Source organism: Loxodonta africana, chromosome 24 (assembly GCF_030014295.1).
Source record: "Loxodonta africana isolate mLoxAfr1 chromosome 24, mLoxAfr1.hap2, whole genome shotgun sequence".
Lineage (NCBI taxonomy): Eukaryota > Metazoa > Chordata > Mammalia > Proboscidea > Elephantidae > Loxodonta > Loxodonta africana.
The window spans coordinates 63,124,889-63,144,473 of record NC_087365.1 but is presented as its reverse complement, the minus strand read 5'-3'; the positions used below and the strand labels follow the sequence as shown (position 1 = coordinate 63,144,473).

At 56.8% G+C, this 19,585-nt stretch overlaps 1 protein-coding gene across 3 annotated transcripts in view; it reads left to right on the top strand.

Moving 5' to 3' along the window:
- Positions 1 to 2,629: 2,629 nt before the first annotated feature.
- The window catches only part of KCNQ2 (potassium voltage-gated channel subfamily Q member 2), a 58,179-nt gene continuing 41,223 nt past the window's right edge, over positions 2,630 to 19,585 (top strand). For 2 of the 3 annotated variants that reach the window (XM_064276345.1, XM_064276344.1), the window contains exon 1: positions 2,632 to 2,945. In XM_064276345.1, coding sequence (XP_064132415.1) covers positions 2,656 to 2,945 — 290 coding nt within the window. In that variant the 5' untranslated portion in view covers positions 2,632 to 2,655. Of the gene's footprint in view, positions 2,946 to 19,585 lie in introns of all 3 variants that reach the window. The other variant, XM_064276346.1, reaches the window with a different exon arrangement.

Genomic DNA, 19,585 nt, shown 5'->3' with positions numbered 1-19,585 from the left:
GGCTGATGCAGTCCCTGGCTTATGTGGCCCTTTTGTCTTTTGGGCTCATATTTTCCTTGTGTCTTTGGTGTTCTTCATCCTCCTTTGCTCCAGATGGGTTGGGACCAATTGATGCATCTTAGATGGCCGCTTGCTAGCTTTTAAAGCCCCAGATGCCACTCGCCAAGTGGGATGCAGAACATTTTCTTAATTAACTTTGTTATGCCAATTGACCTTGATGTTCCTAGAAACCAATGTGGCCATTTTAACACCTCTGCTAACATGGCACCTGCGAATCCCCACCCCCCTGCCGTGAGCAGACCCCCATGGTGGCCTCTTTGCCCTGGCATCAAACACTGACCATGCTGCTCCCCAGGAGGCACCTTGTCCGGCACAGGAGCTTCCAAGGTCACTGGGGCCCCCCCAACAGGGCGAGGGGCCCGGCCCTTCCAGAGTTTGTGCGGTTGATTTGTGATTGCACCTTTGTCCTGTTTCTGAAGAGTGCACATGACGATCAGGTGTGCAAAGCCCAGCAGAGTATCCACCATTGTGCAGAGCTAGCTTAGGCAGGAAGGTGCATGTGGGACACCTTTCTTCTCTGAGGACAGCATCAGGTCCTCTCCTGCCCCTGAACTGACCACTCGGCCTGCAGCTGGCTCAGGAGGCTCAGCGAGGATGGCTGCAAGCAGGAAACATTGCTTTTGGGGGAACACCCACTCACTGCTGGTAATAATAGCTAATGAATGGGCATAGTTAGGGAGGTAGTGGTCAGAGTGTGCCCCCTGGGACTAGGTGTTTGCACAGGTGCGTGTGCACAGGTGTGTGCTCAGTATGTGTGTGCGTGTGTGTGGTATGCACTGTGCTTGTGTGAACTTCAGTCCATCCCCTGACCTTCTAGTTGATTTATAAATTAGAACTGTGCCTGGATCAATCATTATCTTTTCAGCCTAATTAAAAACAACAAAAAGGGTCACGCGGGCACTGGCTTGGGAAACCAAAGAACACACACAGTGTGGCAACCGAGGCCAGGCTGGTGCCACTGTCTGAGCCCAGGGGGCCTGAAGACAGCGCCAACTACTAAGCCAAGGGGCCTCCTCTCTGGACTGGCCAGGGAGGGCCTGACGTGGAGGCTGGCCACAATGTAGAGATGAACCTGCAGCCAACACCATTCCAGGTGTGCATATGAAGGCCTAGTGGTGGTGGGGGGGAACTGGCTACAGTGTAGAGTTGGACCTGCAGCCAACACCATTCCAGGTGTGCATATGAAGGCCTAGTGGGAGGGGGGGAACTGGCCACAGTGTAGAGATGGACCTGCAGCCAGCACCCATTCCAGGTGTGCATATGAAGGCCTGGTGGGAGGGAGGGAACTGGCTACAGTGTGGAGATGGACCTGCAGCCAGCACCATTCCAGGTGTGTGTATTAGGCTTGGTGGGGGGAGCTGGCCCACTCCTCCCACGTCACAGCATCCCCAGTGTGCAGGAACACCCAGGGTCCAAGAAATGTGTCCTTTTGGCTTCCCAGCAGTAGGTTCCAGAGGGACCCGTCCCAGGACACCTGGTGCTCATTTTTGCCTCCCAGGAAACACCCCTCCTTGCCCTGCGCTGTGGCACCAGCAGCCTCGCGGGCCTCCCTGTCTCAGTCTTGCCCTCAAGCCCACCCTCCAATCCCTTGCCCCTGCCCTGCCCCTTCCGGGGTCTGCAGTCTCTCAGGCTCCGCCCCCTTCGGCCCCTCCTCCCCAAATCTGCCTTGGTCTTTGCAAACATCTCCCTTCCTCTGGATGTCCCCTCCCAGGACTCCTCTTGACCAGCTCCAAGCACCTCTTCAGGCCTCCCCAGATGGCATCCTGTACTTCCCGCTGGACCTGGGTCTTGTTAGATGCCGTCATGTTGGCTCCGACTCGTAGGGACCAAAGTGCGACAGAAGGAAGCACCGCCTGGTCCTGTGCCGTCCTCACAGTCGCTGTTATCCTTGAGCCCACTGCTGCAGCCACTGTGTCGGTGCAACCATTCAGGGTCTTCCTCTTTTTCGCTGACCCTCTACTCTACCGAGCATGATGTTCTTCCCCGGGGACTGGTCCCTCCTGATAACATGTTCACCTAAGGCCTCAAAACCCAAAAACCCAGTGCCCTCGAGTCGATTCCGACTCATAATGCCAGGTCCCCCGGAAGCTCAAGGCTGAACCTCCCCTGCCCAAGGTCGCCAGAGGTGACCAGTCGTGGGCCCATCGGCGGGAATCATCCTGGTCTGGCGCTGGCACCCCTTTGGCGTCCCAGGGAGAGTTGGGGGCCCTTGCCTGGTTCTGTCCACGTAGTGGCCCTTCAAAGGTGACCAAGGGGCAGGATTTCAATGCCAGCGCGCAAGCTGGCCGGGGCAGGAAGAGGATTGTCCGGACGCACTGCCCTCTCCTCCCTACCTCCCACCTGCACGGCGTCGCAGGGGTTAACGGGAGGCGGGGCGAGGCGGCGGGCGGAGCCGGCGCGGCGCGGGCCCGGCGCCCAGTCGCGCGCGGAGTGAGGTGGCCGCAGCGTCCCCGGCTGCCTAGGCGCGGGCAGGAGCGTGGAGCCGCCGCTGCCCGCCCCGGCCAAGATGCCCCGGAGCCGAGGGTCTGGGCGCCCGCCCCCGCCGCCCGCCCTGCGCCGCCCCCGCTGACCGCGCCCGCCGGGCCGCCGAGCACCATGGTGCAGAAGTCGCGCAACGGCGGCGTGTACCCCGGCCCGAGCGGGGAGAAGAAGCTGAAGGTGGGCTTCGTGGGGCTGGACCCCGGCGCCCCCGACTCCACGCGGGACGGCGCGCTGCTCATCGCTGGCTCCGAGGCCTCCAAGCGCGGCAGCATTCTGAGCAAGCCGCGCGCGCCCGGCGCCGGGAAGCCCCCTAAGCGCAACGCCTTCTACCGCAAGCTGCAGAATTTCCTCTACAACGTGCTCGAGCGGCCGCGCGGCTGGGCGTTCATCTACCACGCCTACGTGTGAGCTGCGGGCGGGCCGGGGGTGGGGAGCTAAGGGGCCCGGAGCTAGGGAGGGTAGGAGGGGAGACTGGGGGCCCCCGACCTGGGAGAGGCGGTGGGGCCCGAGGGCCGGGGATCGGGGAGGACCGTGGAGTTGGGGAGGGTCCTGGGGGACCGGAGTCCCGGGGCTGCTCGGAGCCTGGCTGCAGACTATCTGGGTGCCGGAGGGTGCGCCGCAGCTGCGGTAGCTTGTGGGTGCCCGCCTGCGCGAGTCTGTCACACCAGGATCTGTATCGGGACTGTGTCCCTGGTTGAGGAGGAATTGGATAGTACGCTCCAAGGGATGAAGGATTTGTCCTCACAAGTTCGCGGGTCACGGGTGTTTAGGTTGGGTTGGGGGCCCTGTCCCCTCACCCGCCGTGCTGCCTGCCTGGTTGCATCAGCCCCTCCCCCGCAAGAAGGGGAATGCACGGCGCCCCAGCCCCCTCTCAGCTGAGCCACCCCTCGCCAAGGCCCGCTGCGCGGAACAAAGGGCCCGCGGGGAGGGAGGTGGGCGCTGCCGCGGGATCGGACTAGAAGTCCTCTGGCTGCTCAGGGTGTCCCAGGAAGTGGGGGCGGCAGAGGAGGGGCCTGCTCCACTCCTCCATCACCCCCCAACCTCTCGCTCTCCACCTGGGGTGAGCTTCTGGGTTGCTGAAATGGGGGAGGGGTCCAAACATTACCCCGCCCCCAAGGCTGAGAGCACTTGACCGGCCCCCGTGTGCTAGCTGGGCCCCCTCTCGCCCGCACAAAGCTAAGGAGCAGGTAGGTGCCTGTGCGGTTGTCACCCCCGCCCCAGCACCGCGCCCTGAGACCCCCTTGGCAGCGTTCAGGCCAGGTGCCAGGCCCAGACAGGCCGCGTGTTCCAGGCACTCCTGCTTCCCGGGGGTGTCGGCGTGTACATGGGTGGTGGTGTGTGCCGGCGTCTGTGCCTGGGTGTGCACACACCACTGTGTGTGTGTGTGCGGCTGTGCTCTGGGCTACACAGTCTGAGTGTGCCAGCGCTAGATCCTTTCTGCCGCGGCTGGACCAGGTACACGGGGAGCCTGGCTCGGCCATTTTGTAAGGGAGAGGCATTTTGGGATGGGAGTGAGGAGCGGATTCTGGGAAAACGGCTCCAACCAAGTGCTCAGCCAGACTGAGGGGTGAGTGTGTATGTGTGTGAGGGTGCCTGTGTGTGAGGGTGCCTTGTGAGAGTGTGTATGTGTGTGAGGGTGCCCATGTGAGAGCATGCATGTGCGTGAGGGTGCCCTGTGAGAGTGTGTATGCGAGTGAGGGTGCCCATGTGAGTGTATTCAGATGTGAGGGTGCCCATGTGTGAGTGTGTATGTGTGTGAGGGTGCCCATGTGAGAGCGTGTATGCGAGAGGGTGCCCATGTGAGAGTGTGTATGTGTGTGAGGGTGCCCGTGTGAGAGCGTGTGCGTGTATGAGGGTGCCCTGTGAGAGCGTGATGGCGGTGGGCAGTTATTCCATTTCCTCTGGGTGCTCCGAATGTGTAGGCGAGGGAACTGCGTGCTGTCTGCACCAGCTGTGTGCTGGGCTTGGAGCAATTCTCATCATCCTTCAGAGCATGCCTGTGAGAGGGGTGTGTTAACCCTGTTTTCCCTGATGGGGGAACTGAGGCAGAGATTTTTTGAGTAAGTGGCCAGAGTTGCTTGTTTATGTAGAAGAGGGGACTCAGCCTCAGTAACGAGAGCCTTGAGGGTCTAGCCTGCAGACTTTTCAGGATGCAAAAGCCACTCTGAGTTGCCAGGATGAGGCTGTGATTAAAACAGGCCAGAAGGAAAATGCCTGGCCAGGCCTGCGCCGTGGCCATGGAGGCTTCATCAGCCTGGCTTCGTGGCAACCTGTTTTCTGGGGGTCGGGCCCCAGAGCTGTATCCAGGACTGCCTTTGGAGTCTTTGCTGTTGCAGAGAGCTCAGCGGGCAGGGAGTATGGCGGGCAGCTTGGCTGAGTTCCGGCAAAGGGAATAGGAGCGAGGACTTTCCTTCAGTCTCCAAGGGGGTCTGGGGCCCAGCTGCTCAAGTACAGGCCACCTGACCCCTGCTTGCCCTCACCTCTTTGCTCAGCTCTGAGGCCAAGGCCATGGCCTCAGAGTGGCTGGTTGGGGTGGGCAGGCCCACAACCTTGGCCCCCCCAGCAATGTCCATTCTCCTGATGGTGAGGGGCAAGGTGCCCGAGGTGCCCCCAACACAGATGGGAGCAGTGGCTGCTTGCAGGGCTGAGTTTGGCCTCAGTCATTGTGGACGGAGTGTTTTGTATATCCACAAGAGAGCCCAGGGTGTCCAAATGGGCTTGTCCAAGTTGCAGGCCTTCCTAGGGGAGGGAAGAGGATGCGCCTATTAATTGAATCCTAGGAGAATCTCATGGAAATTTCCCAAAAGGTGAAAACCCCCAGAGAGTGGCGGTTTCCATGGAAACCTGGGCCTCTGGGCCCTCGGTTTATCTGGAGGCCTCAGGCCATCCTTGCCTGTTTTCTTACCCTCGCCAAATAAAGTGAAATTAGTCCGTGATCATAAAATAATTTTTCGTCACTATATTTCATTACACTGCAGAGTGGCCGTCAGTAAACATTCTTATATCTGTCAGGTAACAGGAAGGTCGCCACTTGACAGTTTCACAGATTAGAGCAGAGAAAATCTCGGTTTTGTTAAAAAAAAAAAAAAAACAAAAACCAGTCGATTCTGACTCCTAGCGACCCTAGAGGACAGAGTAGAGCTGCCCCCATAGGATTTCCAAGGAGCGGCTGGTGGATTCAAACTGCCGGCTGACCTTTTGGTTACCGGCCTGAGCCACAGGGCCACCAGGGCTCCTGTAGAGTCAAATATTCAAATTAGTCTTTATAGAAACTCAGAAGGAGGCCCAGTATGGCCTGCTGGCAGGAAGGCCTTGGGTACCTTGAGCGCTCACCACGTGGGAGGGCCCAGCTCCAATCCCCAAAGTGGTTCACTCTGGAGTGTTTTTGAAGAAACCTTACTCACTTCTGCATTTGTTTCCTGGGGCTGCTATAACAAGGTAGCACAAACTGGGTGGCTTAGGAACAGAAATGTGTGTCTCACAGCTCTGGAGGCCGGAGCCTGAATTCAGGGCGTCGGCAGGGCGGTGCCCTCTCCGGTGGCTCTAGGGGAGGACCCTGCCTGGTCTCTCCCAGCTCCTGGTGGCCCCAGGTGTTCTTTGGAGATACATCATCACACGGGTAGTCTGAGCCTGTGCTGGGGCTAATGCTGGCGGGAACCCTGCCCCTCCTGGTGCCAGCCCTGGCCCCCAGCCCAGCTTCCAGTCCATGAGCAAGGCAGTGACACCACATCATACCCTCCGACGGCTCTGGGCCTGGAGCTACACGAGTCACTCAACACAGCACGTGGCACCTGCGAGTGAGTGGTCCAAAGGCCAGTAGCTTTTGTTGTTAGGGCCTTGTCGATGTCCAGCAGAGTGAAAGGCTTGTCCTGTGTGAGGGATGAAGTCACATGTTGTATATCGCTTCCTGGCCATCCGCCCCTCAGCCAAGCCTCTGCAGGCTGCCAGTCTCAGTGGTTAGAGGCTGCCCCTTGCTGACATAGTTCGGGGATGCTGTCTGAGAGATCATGTGTTTGGACAGGTGACTGGTCCTGTGGCTTCTGAAGGCTTGCATGTGTCTGTCCAAGGACTGGCCATGGAGACACAGCCATCTTCCTAAAACGGAAACTGTTTGTTCTGCATCTGCCCCAGTGCCTTCCTGTTTCCAGCAATTGGCGCGTGTTCCCAGCATCCTTGATGCATGCAGGACAGACACAATTTGGCTTGAAAACAACCCCGTGGATAGGTCTTACTGATGAACCCCTTAGGCTGTACAAGAGGGACTATAAGAGCCTGTGCACCACCTGGTGTCCAGCCATGTCCTGATGGGCCCACTTGGATGACTTAGCCGACCGTGCCCCAGGAGGCTGGGTTCCCTTTTCAGATGGAGTCCTGAGAGCCCTCGCTGGAGACTGCCACCAGTCTGCAGGGCTGGAGTCCACTGTGCTTCCGACAACAGTTTTCTGGCAGCTCCAGCAACTTCTTCACATGACCCCTCATTTGTGCTGCTGGACCATGCCATCGGCTCAAAGGGCACTGTCCTATGTGTGGCTGGGGGTGCCTGTCCAGTTCAACCAACAAAAGCTGAAGCCATGGAGTTGGATCCAAGGAAGAACGGAGGGTGTATGTGGCCTGAGATTATCCCCAGAGAGCATCACCTCCCGCTCTGCAGTGGAGGTTATGAAATATTGATGGTTCTAGAAATTTCTCAAGTTTGCCCCCATCCAAGCCCAGTGTTAAGTCCCCTCTGTTGAAATGCCAGTGTCTGTCCTGAGTGAAATGTCAGCTCTGCCTTCTCCGCAGCTCTCTTCCGGGGTACAGCAGCGAACTGTGTGGAGAAGTGTGGTTGTTCTCGTGCTCCCCAGGTGAGGGAGGTGCAGGCAAGTGACGGCCATTGGCAGGGAAACGGTGATTTCTAAAGGCCGCGTGTGAGATTAGGAAGCTGTAACCGCAGAGCCTGAGGGGAAAGGAGACCCGGAAGGCATTTAGCAAATAAATTGGTCGGAGTTGGGGAAGTAGATGGCTGCATTTTCTTTCTTTCTTTTTTTTTTTTTGAAGACAGGATGAACCATGCTTTTAATTCATCCAGGAAGAACTAGGGCTGGAGAGAGCAAATGGACGGGGTGCCTCGCCTGGATGGGTGTGCTCTGGGGCCTCATGGGTGAGATGCTGGGACCTGTGTCCATGAGGCCCTGTCCTAGACAGCCTCAACCTCATACCTGTCTGCCCCTGCTCCGGAGACTAAGCTGTAAGCTCTCACTGGGAACTGTTAGGACCAACACCGTCAGAACAAAGGGCTATAAAATAATTTGACCTTACCAAGTTTGTGGGGTTTCTCTATACGCCATTCAGAAAGAAAGGTGATGTTGGAACGGAAGGGAAGCTCATGGTGCGAAAAACACCCCCGAGAAGGGCAGGTGGAGCCACATGGGGTCACACCCAGAAGGAGTGCTGCAGATCATCTGTCAGTTGCTTTTATAACAGCTTTATTGAACTTTAATTCACAAACCCGTACAACTCACCCACTTAATGTGTGCGAGTCAGTGGTTCCCAGTGTCTTCAGGGAACTGTGCGGCCATCGCTACAATCACCTTAGAACATTTCCATCACCCCAGAAGGAAATTCCGTACTTTTCGCCATCATTCCCACCCCCTCCCTTCAGCCCTAAGCAACCACTAATCTATTTTCTGTGTCTAGGGGTTTCCCTATTCTGGACATTTTACGTAAATGGAGTATACAGCCTGTGACCTTTTGTGCCTGGCTTATTTCACATAGCGTAATGTTTTTTAGGTTCATCCATGTCATAGCATGTCTTGGGACTTCATTCTTTTTTGTGGTCAAATAGTATTCCATTGTATGGATGGACCACACGTTATCCTTCATTTGTTGATGGACATTTGGGTTGTGTCTACTTTTTGGTGATTGTGAATAAGTGCTGCTGTGAACATCTGTCTACAAGTTTTTGTGTGGACCCGTGTTTTCATTTCCCTTGGGTATATACCTAGGAAGAGCCCTGGTGGCGCAGCAGTTAAGAGCCTGGTTACTAACCAAAATGTCAGCAGTTTGAATCCACCAGCCACTCCTTGGAAACCCTGTGGGGCAGTTCTACTGTGTCCTATAGGGTCACTATGAGTCGGAATCCACTCGATGGCAATGGGCTGTACCTAGGAGTGGAATTGCTGGGGCAGATGGTAACTCCATGTTTTAAGTTTGAGAAGTGCCTGACTGGCTTCCAGAAGAGCTGCACCATTTTACCTTCCCACCAGTGTATGAATGTTTATGTCTCCACCACACGTAAATGTGACCTGCCCAAGGTCGCAGTGCTGCTCAGGGCAGGTGGGGCAAGCCTACTCTGTGGCCCCTCCAAGAAGGCTCCTTACATTCTCCCCTGCTGGCCAGCTTCCTGGAGCATCTGTCCCACGCCCAGCAGCCAGGGATGGCCAGAGGGGGAGATGCTGGATGGGCAGAGCGGTGCATCTTCCGGCATCTTGCAGAGGAGGCCATGGTTTGGGGCAATGACTGCTCTGCTTTGCGGAGGTGGTCTGGGCCCAGGCTCTGATCTTAATTTTCCAACGTGCTCCAGAATTGATTTCTATCATGCTGTCCTGGGTTACTGGGCTTGAATAAAATTAGGTTTTTATGTTTTAGTTTTTGGATTACTGAGAATAATCTTGTGAAGGTACAGAACAACGATTGTTCCAGAAAACCCTAGTGGAGTCCACTGGAAACATGGTGTCTCCAAAGAGCACTTCATCATCTATGATGGCAGCTGGCACCCCCGGCTGGTGTGGACTGGTGCCGGGTGAGGGCAGTCAGTGCCTGGTCTAGGCTGCCCTTGCTTGCAGGGGACGTCCTTCTAGATGCTTCAGTGATACATGCAGAGCAAGGGGCTGCTCCTCTCCCCCAGGTCCTGTCTGGTCTGTTCCCTGGGAGGGAACATGTACACAGACACAGACACATGTACACACAGATACACACATGTACACACAGACACACGCACACACTCACATGCACACACAGGCACACACATATACACACAGGCACACTCACACACATATATACACACAGGCACACTCACACATACACACACATATACACACAGGCACACTCACACATGCACACACATGCACACACATGCCCACACAGACACACATGCACACACACATATACACACAGGCACACACGTATACACATAGGCACACTCTCACACATGCACACACAGGCACACTCACACATGCACACACAGGCACACATGCACACACACAGTCACACTCACACACATGCACACACACAGGCACATGTACACACAGATACACACATGCACACACACAGACACGCACACGCATGGACACACAGACACACTCGTATGCATGCACATGCATAAATAGAAAAGATGGGCCCGAGGAAAACACCTCCACACATAAGATCAGACTCGGAGAAAGTACGTCTCCACTCTGCTCTGCCCTGTCTTTCCTGTCACCTGTCACTGCCAGTGTCTTTCTTCCACATGCACTTTGCAGGCTCATCCCAGCATGTATCACATCTGTGTCCATGTATGTGTGTGTACATGCCGTGTAATGACTGGATCCCGGCACACACTGCTCTGGGCTTTTTGCTCTAGTTTGTCTGAGACTGATGGGCCTGAGAGTGTGGAGGTGCCGTGTGGGGGCTGCGGCGTGGGTTGGTGTTGGCTGTCTCCTCGTGTGATGTTGGGGCACTGTCTAGGATCTTGCCACCCCAGCAGTACCACCCTGAACACCCCTGCATGTGTCTCCATGCCTGGCTCTGTAGGATAAATTCCTGGAAGTTGTCTGTTACTGTAAACATTTTCTCATCCCAAATGGCATTTTTCCTTGGACTGAATATGCCAAAAAGTTAATGTATGCTATTCCTGTTGTTGACTAAAGAGAGACGTTTTTATGGAAAAACATTGGGGCTGAGGATGGGGCTTCTGTGGTCCTACTTTCGCCTCTCATGGCTCAAATGGTGGGCCCTTGGCTTGGGCTGGGGGCAAGGACATCCGGCTCTTGGAGAGGGGGAAGAGAAGGACTCCTGGAGCTGGACTGGGGCACCCTGAGGAGAGAGGGCGAGTCTGGAGGGCCGGGCTTGGCGCTGGCCTTGGTGCTGAACACGAGCCCACAGCTTCATCAGTCTCAGAAGTGCTTCCTGGAGAGTCTTAGGTTGGTATCAGCCTAGCTCCACGGAGAGTGGGGGGCTTGGCCTGATGCTGGCTGTCTGCAGGGAAGGGGCTGGTGTTTCCAAAGGGTGTGCCATGGATGGCCAGGACCTGGTGGGGCAAAGACACCTGGACCCTTTGCTCCATCTTTCCTCCAGACCCAGCCATTTGTACTCAGTGAGGCTCTTCCTTCCCAGTCAGCATCCCAGTGGCCTGTCCAAGGTGGCCCTCACCAGTGCATGCAGTTTAATTATCTGAGAGCTGAATTAACATCCTGCGGAGGAGATCAAGCATCTTGACCCCGGCAGTGAGCGAGCAGGCACTGAACTAACTCCTTGAGCTGTGGGAATGGGCTGCTTCTTGTGGCTGCGACTTCTCTCTTTGTTTCTGAAAGACACACTTGATCACAGTGTATTTGCTTTTTCTGATTACAACAATAATCCATATCCATCGTAGGAAACTTTGAAAGTGCAGAAATGTTCAAGGAAGAACCCTGTCCTTCTGATACAGCTCTGAGCCTCCACACCTCTCTCTGAGTCCCTGGGTAGTGCAAATGGTTAACATGCTCGGCTGTGAATCAAGACTGGAAGTTTGAGTCCACCCAGAGGTGATCTACTTCCAAAAAATCAGCCATTGACAACCCTATGGAGCAGAGCACAGCTCTACTCTGACACAAGTGGGATCACTGTGAGTCAGAGCGGACTCCTCGGCAGTTGGTTTTTTTTGGTTGGTCTACTCCTCCTTCTGCATTTCTTAAACAGACCAGGACTCAGGTTCTTTTGTGACTCTCCTTTGTGTTAGCACTCTATCATGGGAACATGAAATGAGATATGCCTCGGTCTGTCCCCACCCTCTGGGGGCTGTCATTCCTGTCCAGCCCCCTTGTGGATACTGGGTCTGTCCCCACCATCTGGGGGCCGTCATCCCTCTCCAGCCCCCATGTGGACATTGGGTTGCTGACATTGCTTGATTGTGTACTCAGGGCTGCAGCAAGCTGAGAGCCACACAAGAGAAGGAATCGAGTACTCGTATATGCCGCGTTGGGATGGGGTTGGGAGAGGGCGCGAGCAGGGATTAGAGTCTTGGCCAAACGAGTAGACCCAGGGGTGCAGAGAGGAAAGCCCAGGGTGAGGGGGGTAGTTTAGGGGTGGGGGGTTCAGAGATGCTGCAGAGTGGACCCCAGGGATGGGGCGGGTGTGCAGCTGGATGCCTTTGATGTGGGACGGGCGGGGGGGGGATGTGGGCACTCAAGTAAGTCCACCTGGCCGCACCTCTGTGCCTTTGTGCAGCACCTGTGGCCTGCAAATGAGCCTGTGTGGGCACCTCGGCCCCAGGGGAATTTGAGCAGGAGGTGCCAAGTCAGGTGAAGGCACCAGGAAATGGCCTTTTACCTTGTGCTCAGCGAGGATTTTCTCCAGGCCCTTGGAAGCCACCACTCTGTGCTGTACCTCCCATGCAGCCATTCCTGGGAGGGGTGGCCCACAGGGCTCAGCAAGGTTTGCGGTGTGTAAGGGGCTGATGCCTCCTGGGGAGGGCACTGTGGTTGCCGAAGCTGTGTTGGGGGGCCCTCGGGGACTTGGGGGTCCTGTGCACCTTCACTTCTGAATCTCAATGGGGTAAGTGGTTTGGGAATGATGTGTGGGGAGGGGCAGGGTCCTGCTTTAAAAATGGCATCAAGGTGGGGCATCTGACCTCCTCTAACTTCAGGAAGGGGAGGAGAGAGAATCAAGATCAACAGCCCGAGACTGATTCCTATGAGGCGGAGGTCAGACATGCCTTCTCTCTCCAACCTTTTCACCAGTTCTGACACCAGCCGTCCCTCCCATGGCACTCTGTACATCTCTGCTGGGTTCAATAATTCCTTGCAGTGGCCACACAGAACTCACAGACAGTACTCACAGTTACGAGGTTTATTAGAGAAGTAACAGGTTAATTCAGGATCAGAAACGACTCAGGATACTGTTCTTTGGTCAGGACAGCTTTTTGGCCATGCCCACAGGCAGGCCTCTCCCTGGCCCTTGGCCCCTCAGCCCCTTGGTTCCTCAGGTCTCTTGGGCCAGCCTGGCCTCAGCCCTGCTCCAGCAAATGTTGCAAAACACTTTAGCCCCACCGATAAGTGCCCAGAGGCACCCCATTGTGCCAGTAAGGCTTGGCCTGAAGGCACTCAGCTCTCTCGCTTTGTGGGTCAGCAAGCCTAGCTCCACTGACAAGTGCCCAGAGGCACCCCACTCTGCCAACAAGCCTCCTGCCTGAAGGTGCTCGGCTTTCTCGCACTGTGGGCTAGGAAGCCTAGCACACCATCTGCTGCTGGTCTCCTGGTTCTGCTGCCTCGGCTGCTGCCGTTTCTCTGCTCCCGCTCCCTGCCATCTTGCACTGTCTCCAGTGTTACTGCTCTCTCTGTCTGTCTTCTGGATCTAGTCGGTTCTCAGCACGTGCATCCTGGGTCCAAAGGACGCGTTCCACTCCTAGCTCTTAGCGGTAGTGAGGTCCGCCCTGTCCACCTTAGAGATGGATTATCTTAAGCCTTCTGGGATGGCAAAACTGACCAGTCCCCTCGTTAGGGTTCCATATACCTTATTTGCATGGCCCCACCTCTACAAGGATGCCATGCACCTTATTTGCATCACAAGCAAGATGTCCAATCCTCTTGGTGGGCCACAAGCGCCTCATTCGTGTACTCTCACCCGATCATTTGGTAGGAGTTACAAGACCATGGCTAAAAGGCCATATGAAAGTGATCCATCACGCACTATACCCACTCTCTGAGCCTCGCTGCCGCCCTCCACCCTGGAGAGAGCCCACCACTGAGGCTTCTGAGAAACCTGGCCACCCAGGGCCACTGCGCAGTGACAGGCATCAAGGGGGCCCCCAAGAGCGCCTTCTGCCCTGGATGTTAGGCTGGTGTGGCCACCAGGGCCCTAGGATGGGGGATTGGCCCGGCAGGAGCGGAGAGACGGGGCACGGGCCATATGTGGAGGCCTTAAATGCTGAGCCAGGAACTGTACCTCGTAAGGGTTGGGGACTTACTGAGTGGTGGGCTGCTGGGCGAGACTTCATCGCACATACTTTGGGAATGTTATCAGGAGGGACTAGTCCCTGAAGAAGGATATCATGCTTGGTAGAGTAGAGGGTCAGTGAAAAAGAAGAAGACGCTTAGCGAGATAGACTGACAAAGTGGCTGCAACAATGGACCCAAGCATAACAACGACTGTGAGGATGGCGCAGGACCCAGCAGTGTTTCCTTCTTTTGTACATGGGGTCTGTATGAGTCGGAACCAACTAGACAACAACCGTGTACGCGGCACGGTCGCAGGTACTCACCCCTGTCACCTCATTTCACCTCTGATTCGGAGCCTGCGACTCAGGGTGCCCAGCTGGATGGGAGGGGGCTTCTGGAGGGTGAGGCAGGAGGGCGGAGCTGGAGCAGATGTTCCAGGAAAGGGGGCTGTGTGCCTGCTCTGCAGCCTGGCGGGGTCTCCCTGGTACCCACGTGCCCGTTTATGCTTGGGGCAGCTGTCAGCAGCCAGCTCCTGTCACCCCAGGAGATTGGAGGTGGCATTGGGCACGGGAGTGGAGCAGTCAGTTAGGCTGGCGAGATTAGATTCCGGGTTGGCCTTGCCACCTGCAGCCCTAATGGACAAGCGGCAGAGTGGTGTCCCCAGGGACCAGGGCGACCTGCTCTGCTCTCCTGGGCTTCAGCTCACATGGGCCTGCTCGCTTACAGTGGGGGATCCTGAGGAGCGGGGTTCTGCAGGAGACCCTGGCAGCACCAAGCCCCGCAGGCAGAAGAGGGGCAAGACGGTGATGCAGAGCTGGGCTTCTGCAGCCACCTCCTGGACCCCTGGAGAGCCCTAGCGAGTTACTGCTGAGTCTCCGTTTTCTCATCTGTGAAACGGGAGAGTGCACCTTCCTGCTTCAGGGTTGTTAATGGGCCTGGTGCTAGCAGGGGCCGTGGGGGCCTCCATGTCTGGGGCCCCTCCTGGACCTCCGGTCCAGCTCTGCCTGAGAGGGGGGACCCATGCGGAGCTGCAGAGCAAGGCTGCTGCTGATGCTCTTCCTTTCCCCCCACCCCGCCGTTTGCTTGTTAAATTTTTATTTCATTAAATATGTAAAATGAGATTAATAACCCCCAGCCATCTCCCAAGCCCTGGGGAAAAAGGAGTCAGCTCTTTGGGGAAGGAACACGATGGGAGAATTTCTTATACCCGGAGGAATGAGCCGGCAGCCCCGCCGCGGGGGAGCCTCTGTGCCGGCCTGCCAAGAAGCTGGCAGGCTGCACCCCCCCGCCCCCTGCCACTGCCCCCTCCGGCCACGCCCCTCTACCGCGCCTGTCCCCCTTTCCCTATCCTGGCCCCGCCCCTGGGCCTACCTTCCTCTCTCGCTCAGGCCACACCCCCTCGCCCCCTTGTAAAGTGGCATCAGGAGCGTAGCGCCCCCAGGCAGCGGCTTTGCGGGTTTTCCGGGAAGAACAATATTCCATCACAATCAGACTGGAGGAAGGCGCAGGGAGAGATGCTGGGGAGTCACACACAGGAGGTGGGTGGGCACGCCCCTCTCGCGAGTGTTGCGGGGGCACGGATGCCTGCGCAGGCACGTGGAGGGCGCACGCGCGCACACAGGGTCTTCCTAGCCTCCTCCATCGCAGGGCCTGCTGAGACCTCGGTGGGTGTGGCCCCTTCCTGTGGACCACCCACGGGGTCCCTCTGACCCCATGTCCCTTTCCTCCCCAACCAGGTCCCTCCCTCACACCCATGTGGACGCGCCCTGCCTCCCTCCTCTCTGCCGTCAGGATGCCCCTCTTTGGACAGGATGTGCGGCCCTTCCTGGTACAGGGACCTGGTTTCCAGAGAGGGGATCCTGCTTCTGCTCGGAAGTCCTCCTCACACCTGGCTGAGGTCCCTTCCTGCTGCTGATAAAGACATTGTCTACTCTAGGTCCGGGGTCCCCACTCCTCCCTGGGGCTTGTCCTGTGACTTGGGGGTTCTTTGGGAGCACAGGATCCCGGGAAGTATCCGGGAAGTGGGGAGCCAGCATCGAGCTCATTCCCACCTCTCAGCTGAGGGGTGCCCAGGGCCATGGGAGATCCCTCCCCCCTCCCCGCCGTTGGATGTCTCCTTGGCAACCACTTAGAGCCCTTCCTCCTGAAGCCGAATTAGTTATCATCATCAGTGGGGAAGCTGCTGTGGCCTCCATTCCAGGCGGCTCTGGCCTTTTAGTCCCTGAGGCTTGGGCACTCCAGGGCTGGAAGGCAGGAGGAGGGCCTCCTCAGCCAGGACCCCCGGGGACTGGCTTGTCAGTGGGTGTTGGAGGGACACTGGCATCGGATCCTGAATCAGAGCCTTGAAACTAAGGGTGGCTGCTGGGGGAGCTGCAGACTGCTCCCACCTGTCCTGTACTCTGGGAGGAAGCAAGAATGAGGAGGCCCACATCTGAGTTCCAAGATAAGCCTTCTCACTCCTTTAGGTCCTGTAGAGGATGGGCCCGAGGTGGAAAGCTCTGGATTGCTGCAGGTCTCTAAGGGGGGTCATGGGGGGTGCTAGAGTGTGTTCCCAAGATGCAGCACTCCTACACCTCTGTTCTCTCTGCCAAGAGGAAGAGAAAGGAGGAGGGGAGATTCCTTCTGATCCACAGCTGCCAACTCATGGGACTGCTGGAGCCCAGGGTGGCAGGAACTGAGGAGGCACCAAGTCCCACTTGGAATGAAAGCACCACCAGAGTAACCCAGGCTGGGAAGCTAGCCAGGCACCACTCCCTCCACCAGTGGCCAAGGGGCACCTCGTGCCTGCCCTGGGCCTGCAGGGGGCTTCCCTGGTGACCGGACCCCAATGAAGTGGCCCTGTCACCAAGGACGCTGTACCTGGAAACCATGAGGCACGAGGGTCAGTGGGTCCTTTCCTCACGACTGACATCTGGGTGAGACCAGCAGGCTCTCCTGTCGTCTTGCCCGCTCCCTAAGGACATGGGCCTCATGGTTCTGGGACATGTCAGGAGAGCAGCAGAGCCCCCTACCAGCCTCGCTGAGCCTCAGTTTCCCCATCTCTGGAATGGGTGTGTTTCCAGGGTACCACTTTGCCCAGGCAGGGAGGCCTCCGGTCTGGAGGTGCCTCCAGACAAGACCAAAACCAAAAACCAAACCCATTGCTGTTGAGTCAATTCCGACTCATAGCAACCCTATAGGCAGAGTAGAACTGCCCTGTAGGGTTTCCAAGGAGCACCTGGTGGATTTGAACTGTCGACATTTCGGTTAGCAGCTGAACTCTTCTTACCTGCTACACCACCAGGGCTCCAAAGAGGCCTGGAAATAAAGGTGTTTTTTCCTGTCTGGCTGAGGGAGGGAATTGGTCAAAGTTTCGAGATATTCCTCCCTTGCTCTGTTGGCCAGCTAGTCCTGGGGACCTAAGGATGTCCTTGTGTGGCCTAGGAGTAGCTTGTGAGCACTGCTGGGGCTCTGCTGGTCCTTATAGATGGGTCTCTTGGGGAGGAGCTCCAGGATGCCTGTCCCCCCAACACACACAGCTGCCTCTGTCTCTCCTTCCTCTTCCTCGCTGCTGGGAGCGGCCATTGTGGGCGATGTCATCTCCACTGCACCAGCCACCCCCTGGCGGTGCCATCTGTTCTGAAAATTTCACAAACAAATCTTAGAGCCTGGGTGGGGCTGCCAGGGTAGAGTAGGCACCCAAGGTGGGCTTCTCTGAAGAGGGTCCTTGGCGCTGGTGGAGAGCTGGCAGTGGGAGGGAGCCAAGCAGAGTGGGAATGTTCTTTGTTGTGGCCTGGCTGGGTAATTTATCTGCTCCCTGACCTGCCCACCTTGGCCCCATACATTCTGGTCACTGCTGGCTGGAAGGGCTGCAGGTCAGTTCATTGTGGCCAGGTCAGTGCCTACCCTGCCCCCAGGGTTTCCAGGATGTTTTGAGATGCCTGATCAGAGCTGCCCTCAGGGAGCAGAGCTGAGAGGGCCTGGTCACCTTGGTCTTCGTTTTTTAAGTTGGAGGGATGTTTTGTATATGTGAGGGCTTGCCCTCCTGGACAGCATGGAGTTCAGAGTTGGAGCAGGGGGCTGCCCCCATGGCCCTGGCAGGCGGCTGGCCTCTCTCTGGCCTCATTTCTCACCTCCCCTCCTCCCCTCTGGGCGGGCCAATCACCCTGCACTCTGTGGGACCCACCCTAGTGGACACCTCCTCAGGGAGGCTCCCACGGTGCCCTCGTGTCCCACACCCATCACACTTTGTGAGTTGGTTCCAGTTCCCTTCTGCAGTAGGCGATGTTTGCACTCTCTCCTCACTGCTGACGGCCACTGCCCTTCCTTCCTGGCGTTTCTCCCACGCCCAGGGCCTGGCCTGGAACTGAAGACTTTGCTGTCCTCAACTGGGGCTAACCCACTCAACACCAGCATGCCCATCCCCATAGCTGAGTCAGGAGAAGACGCAACCAAGCGAACAGAGGAATTGGGATCTGAGGTAAATGAGATGTCTGCACAGCATTTTCCCAGGGCTCAGTTAATTGAATAAATTGGCTAACGAGCAAAGGAAATTAACTGTGATTTTGAAGTGGAGTGTGTCTTCGTGTGTGCTCTGTCTGCCAGCATGGAGGGGCTGTTAGCCACCATCGGCGCCCGGGAGCTTGCTGGGGATGCACTTCGCACACGGAATCCAGGAGGTGCTGTGGTGCCCGACGCCGAGCACAGCGTGATGCTCCCGTGATGCTTCCAAGTTGGGCTTTGGCCTTGCTGCCGCAGTGGCTTTTCCCTCAGCAGGCAGCAGTCGGAAGCTGGTGGGCCCTTCCTGCTGCCGTCCAAGGGCTGGGGGAAAGGGGACCTGAGGGAGGCGGCTGTCCGTGGGGGTGCAGGCCTGTGACTGGGAGCTAGGGAGCACCCAGCGTGAGGTCTTGGTTCCTCCCTGTGGTGGTTCCTGGGCATAAATCAGCGTGTGCACCGCCATGCTCAGCCTGGGCAGCCCTCATCGCTTCCAGCACCAGCCCAGACTCAGGCCTCTGTCCCCTCCCAGCCCCAGTGACCTGCGTCTTTCTGGCCAGGACAGAGTGTTTTCATTCCCCTCCCCCCTGCCCTGGAGGGTGATATCCCAGAGAAAGGCTTGGGGTGTCAAGAAGTTAGCTCACGTGGAATTGAACCCTGGTGTCCACAGGTCACAGAGCTGCTCTCGCAAAGCAGCTCTCAGTGGGAGATTTGAGCATCGATGAGAATAACACTAATGGCCTAAGTGACCATGACTTCATAATGATCCCACCAAGGAAAAAACAACCTGATCAGCCTCATTTCAAGATCCCAGGGAACCAATCCAAGCTTGGAAACTGACACAGAAAAAAGGGAAAGGAGCAAGCATTTACTGCCTCCTGTATGATCTACCCCTCAGTGTGGCCAAATAGGTGGTGGTCTTTTTCTAGAAGTTCCTCTTATAAAGGTTTTCTACTTAAGCCATGAAGAAGGTGCTATAGGATAACTCCATGATGCAGTTTTGAAAGCCTTATGGATCCAGACTTGAAGAGTGACGTCTGAGCCTCTTGGTGGCGAACACTGTGTCCTGCCCAAGTCGCCTGAATCTGTGGTCCTCTAGCTGCAACTGCAACACTCAGGAGTACAGGACAGGGGAACGTGGCACCCGGCACCAGGGCTGCAGCCAGCGATCCCGTGGGAACCGGTGACCAGTTCCTTCAGCGAATGCATGGCAGCAGGGAAGGAGAAGGAGAGAAACCCAGCAGACTGTGGGAGAGTTGGGGGACACATCAGCCGTGTGAAGTCAGCTATGTGATGTCAGCCATGTGACGTGTGGCCCTGGTGTGGATGCTGATTTCCCAGCAGAAGCACATTCTCAACTGTGTGGTGGCTTTGAGTCTGGGTGTACGATGATTCTAAGGAGTGGTTGTTGACTCGTC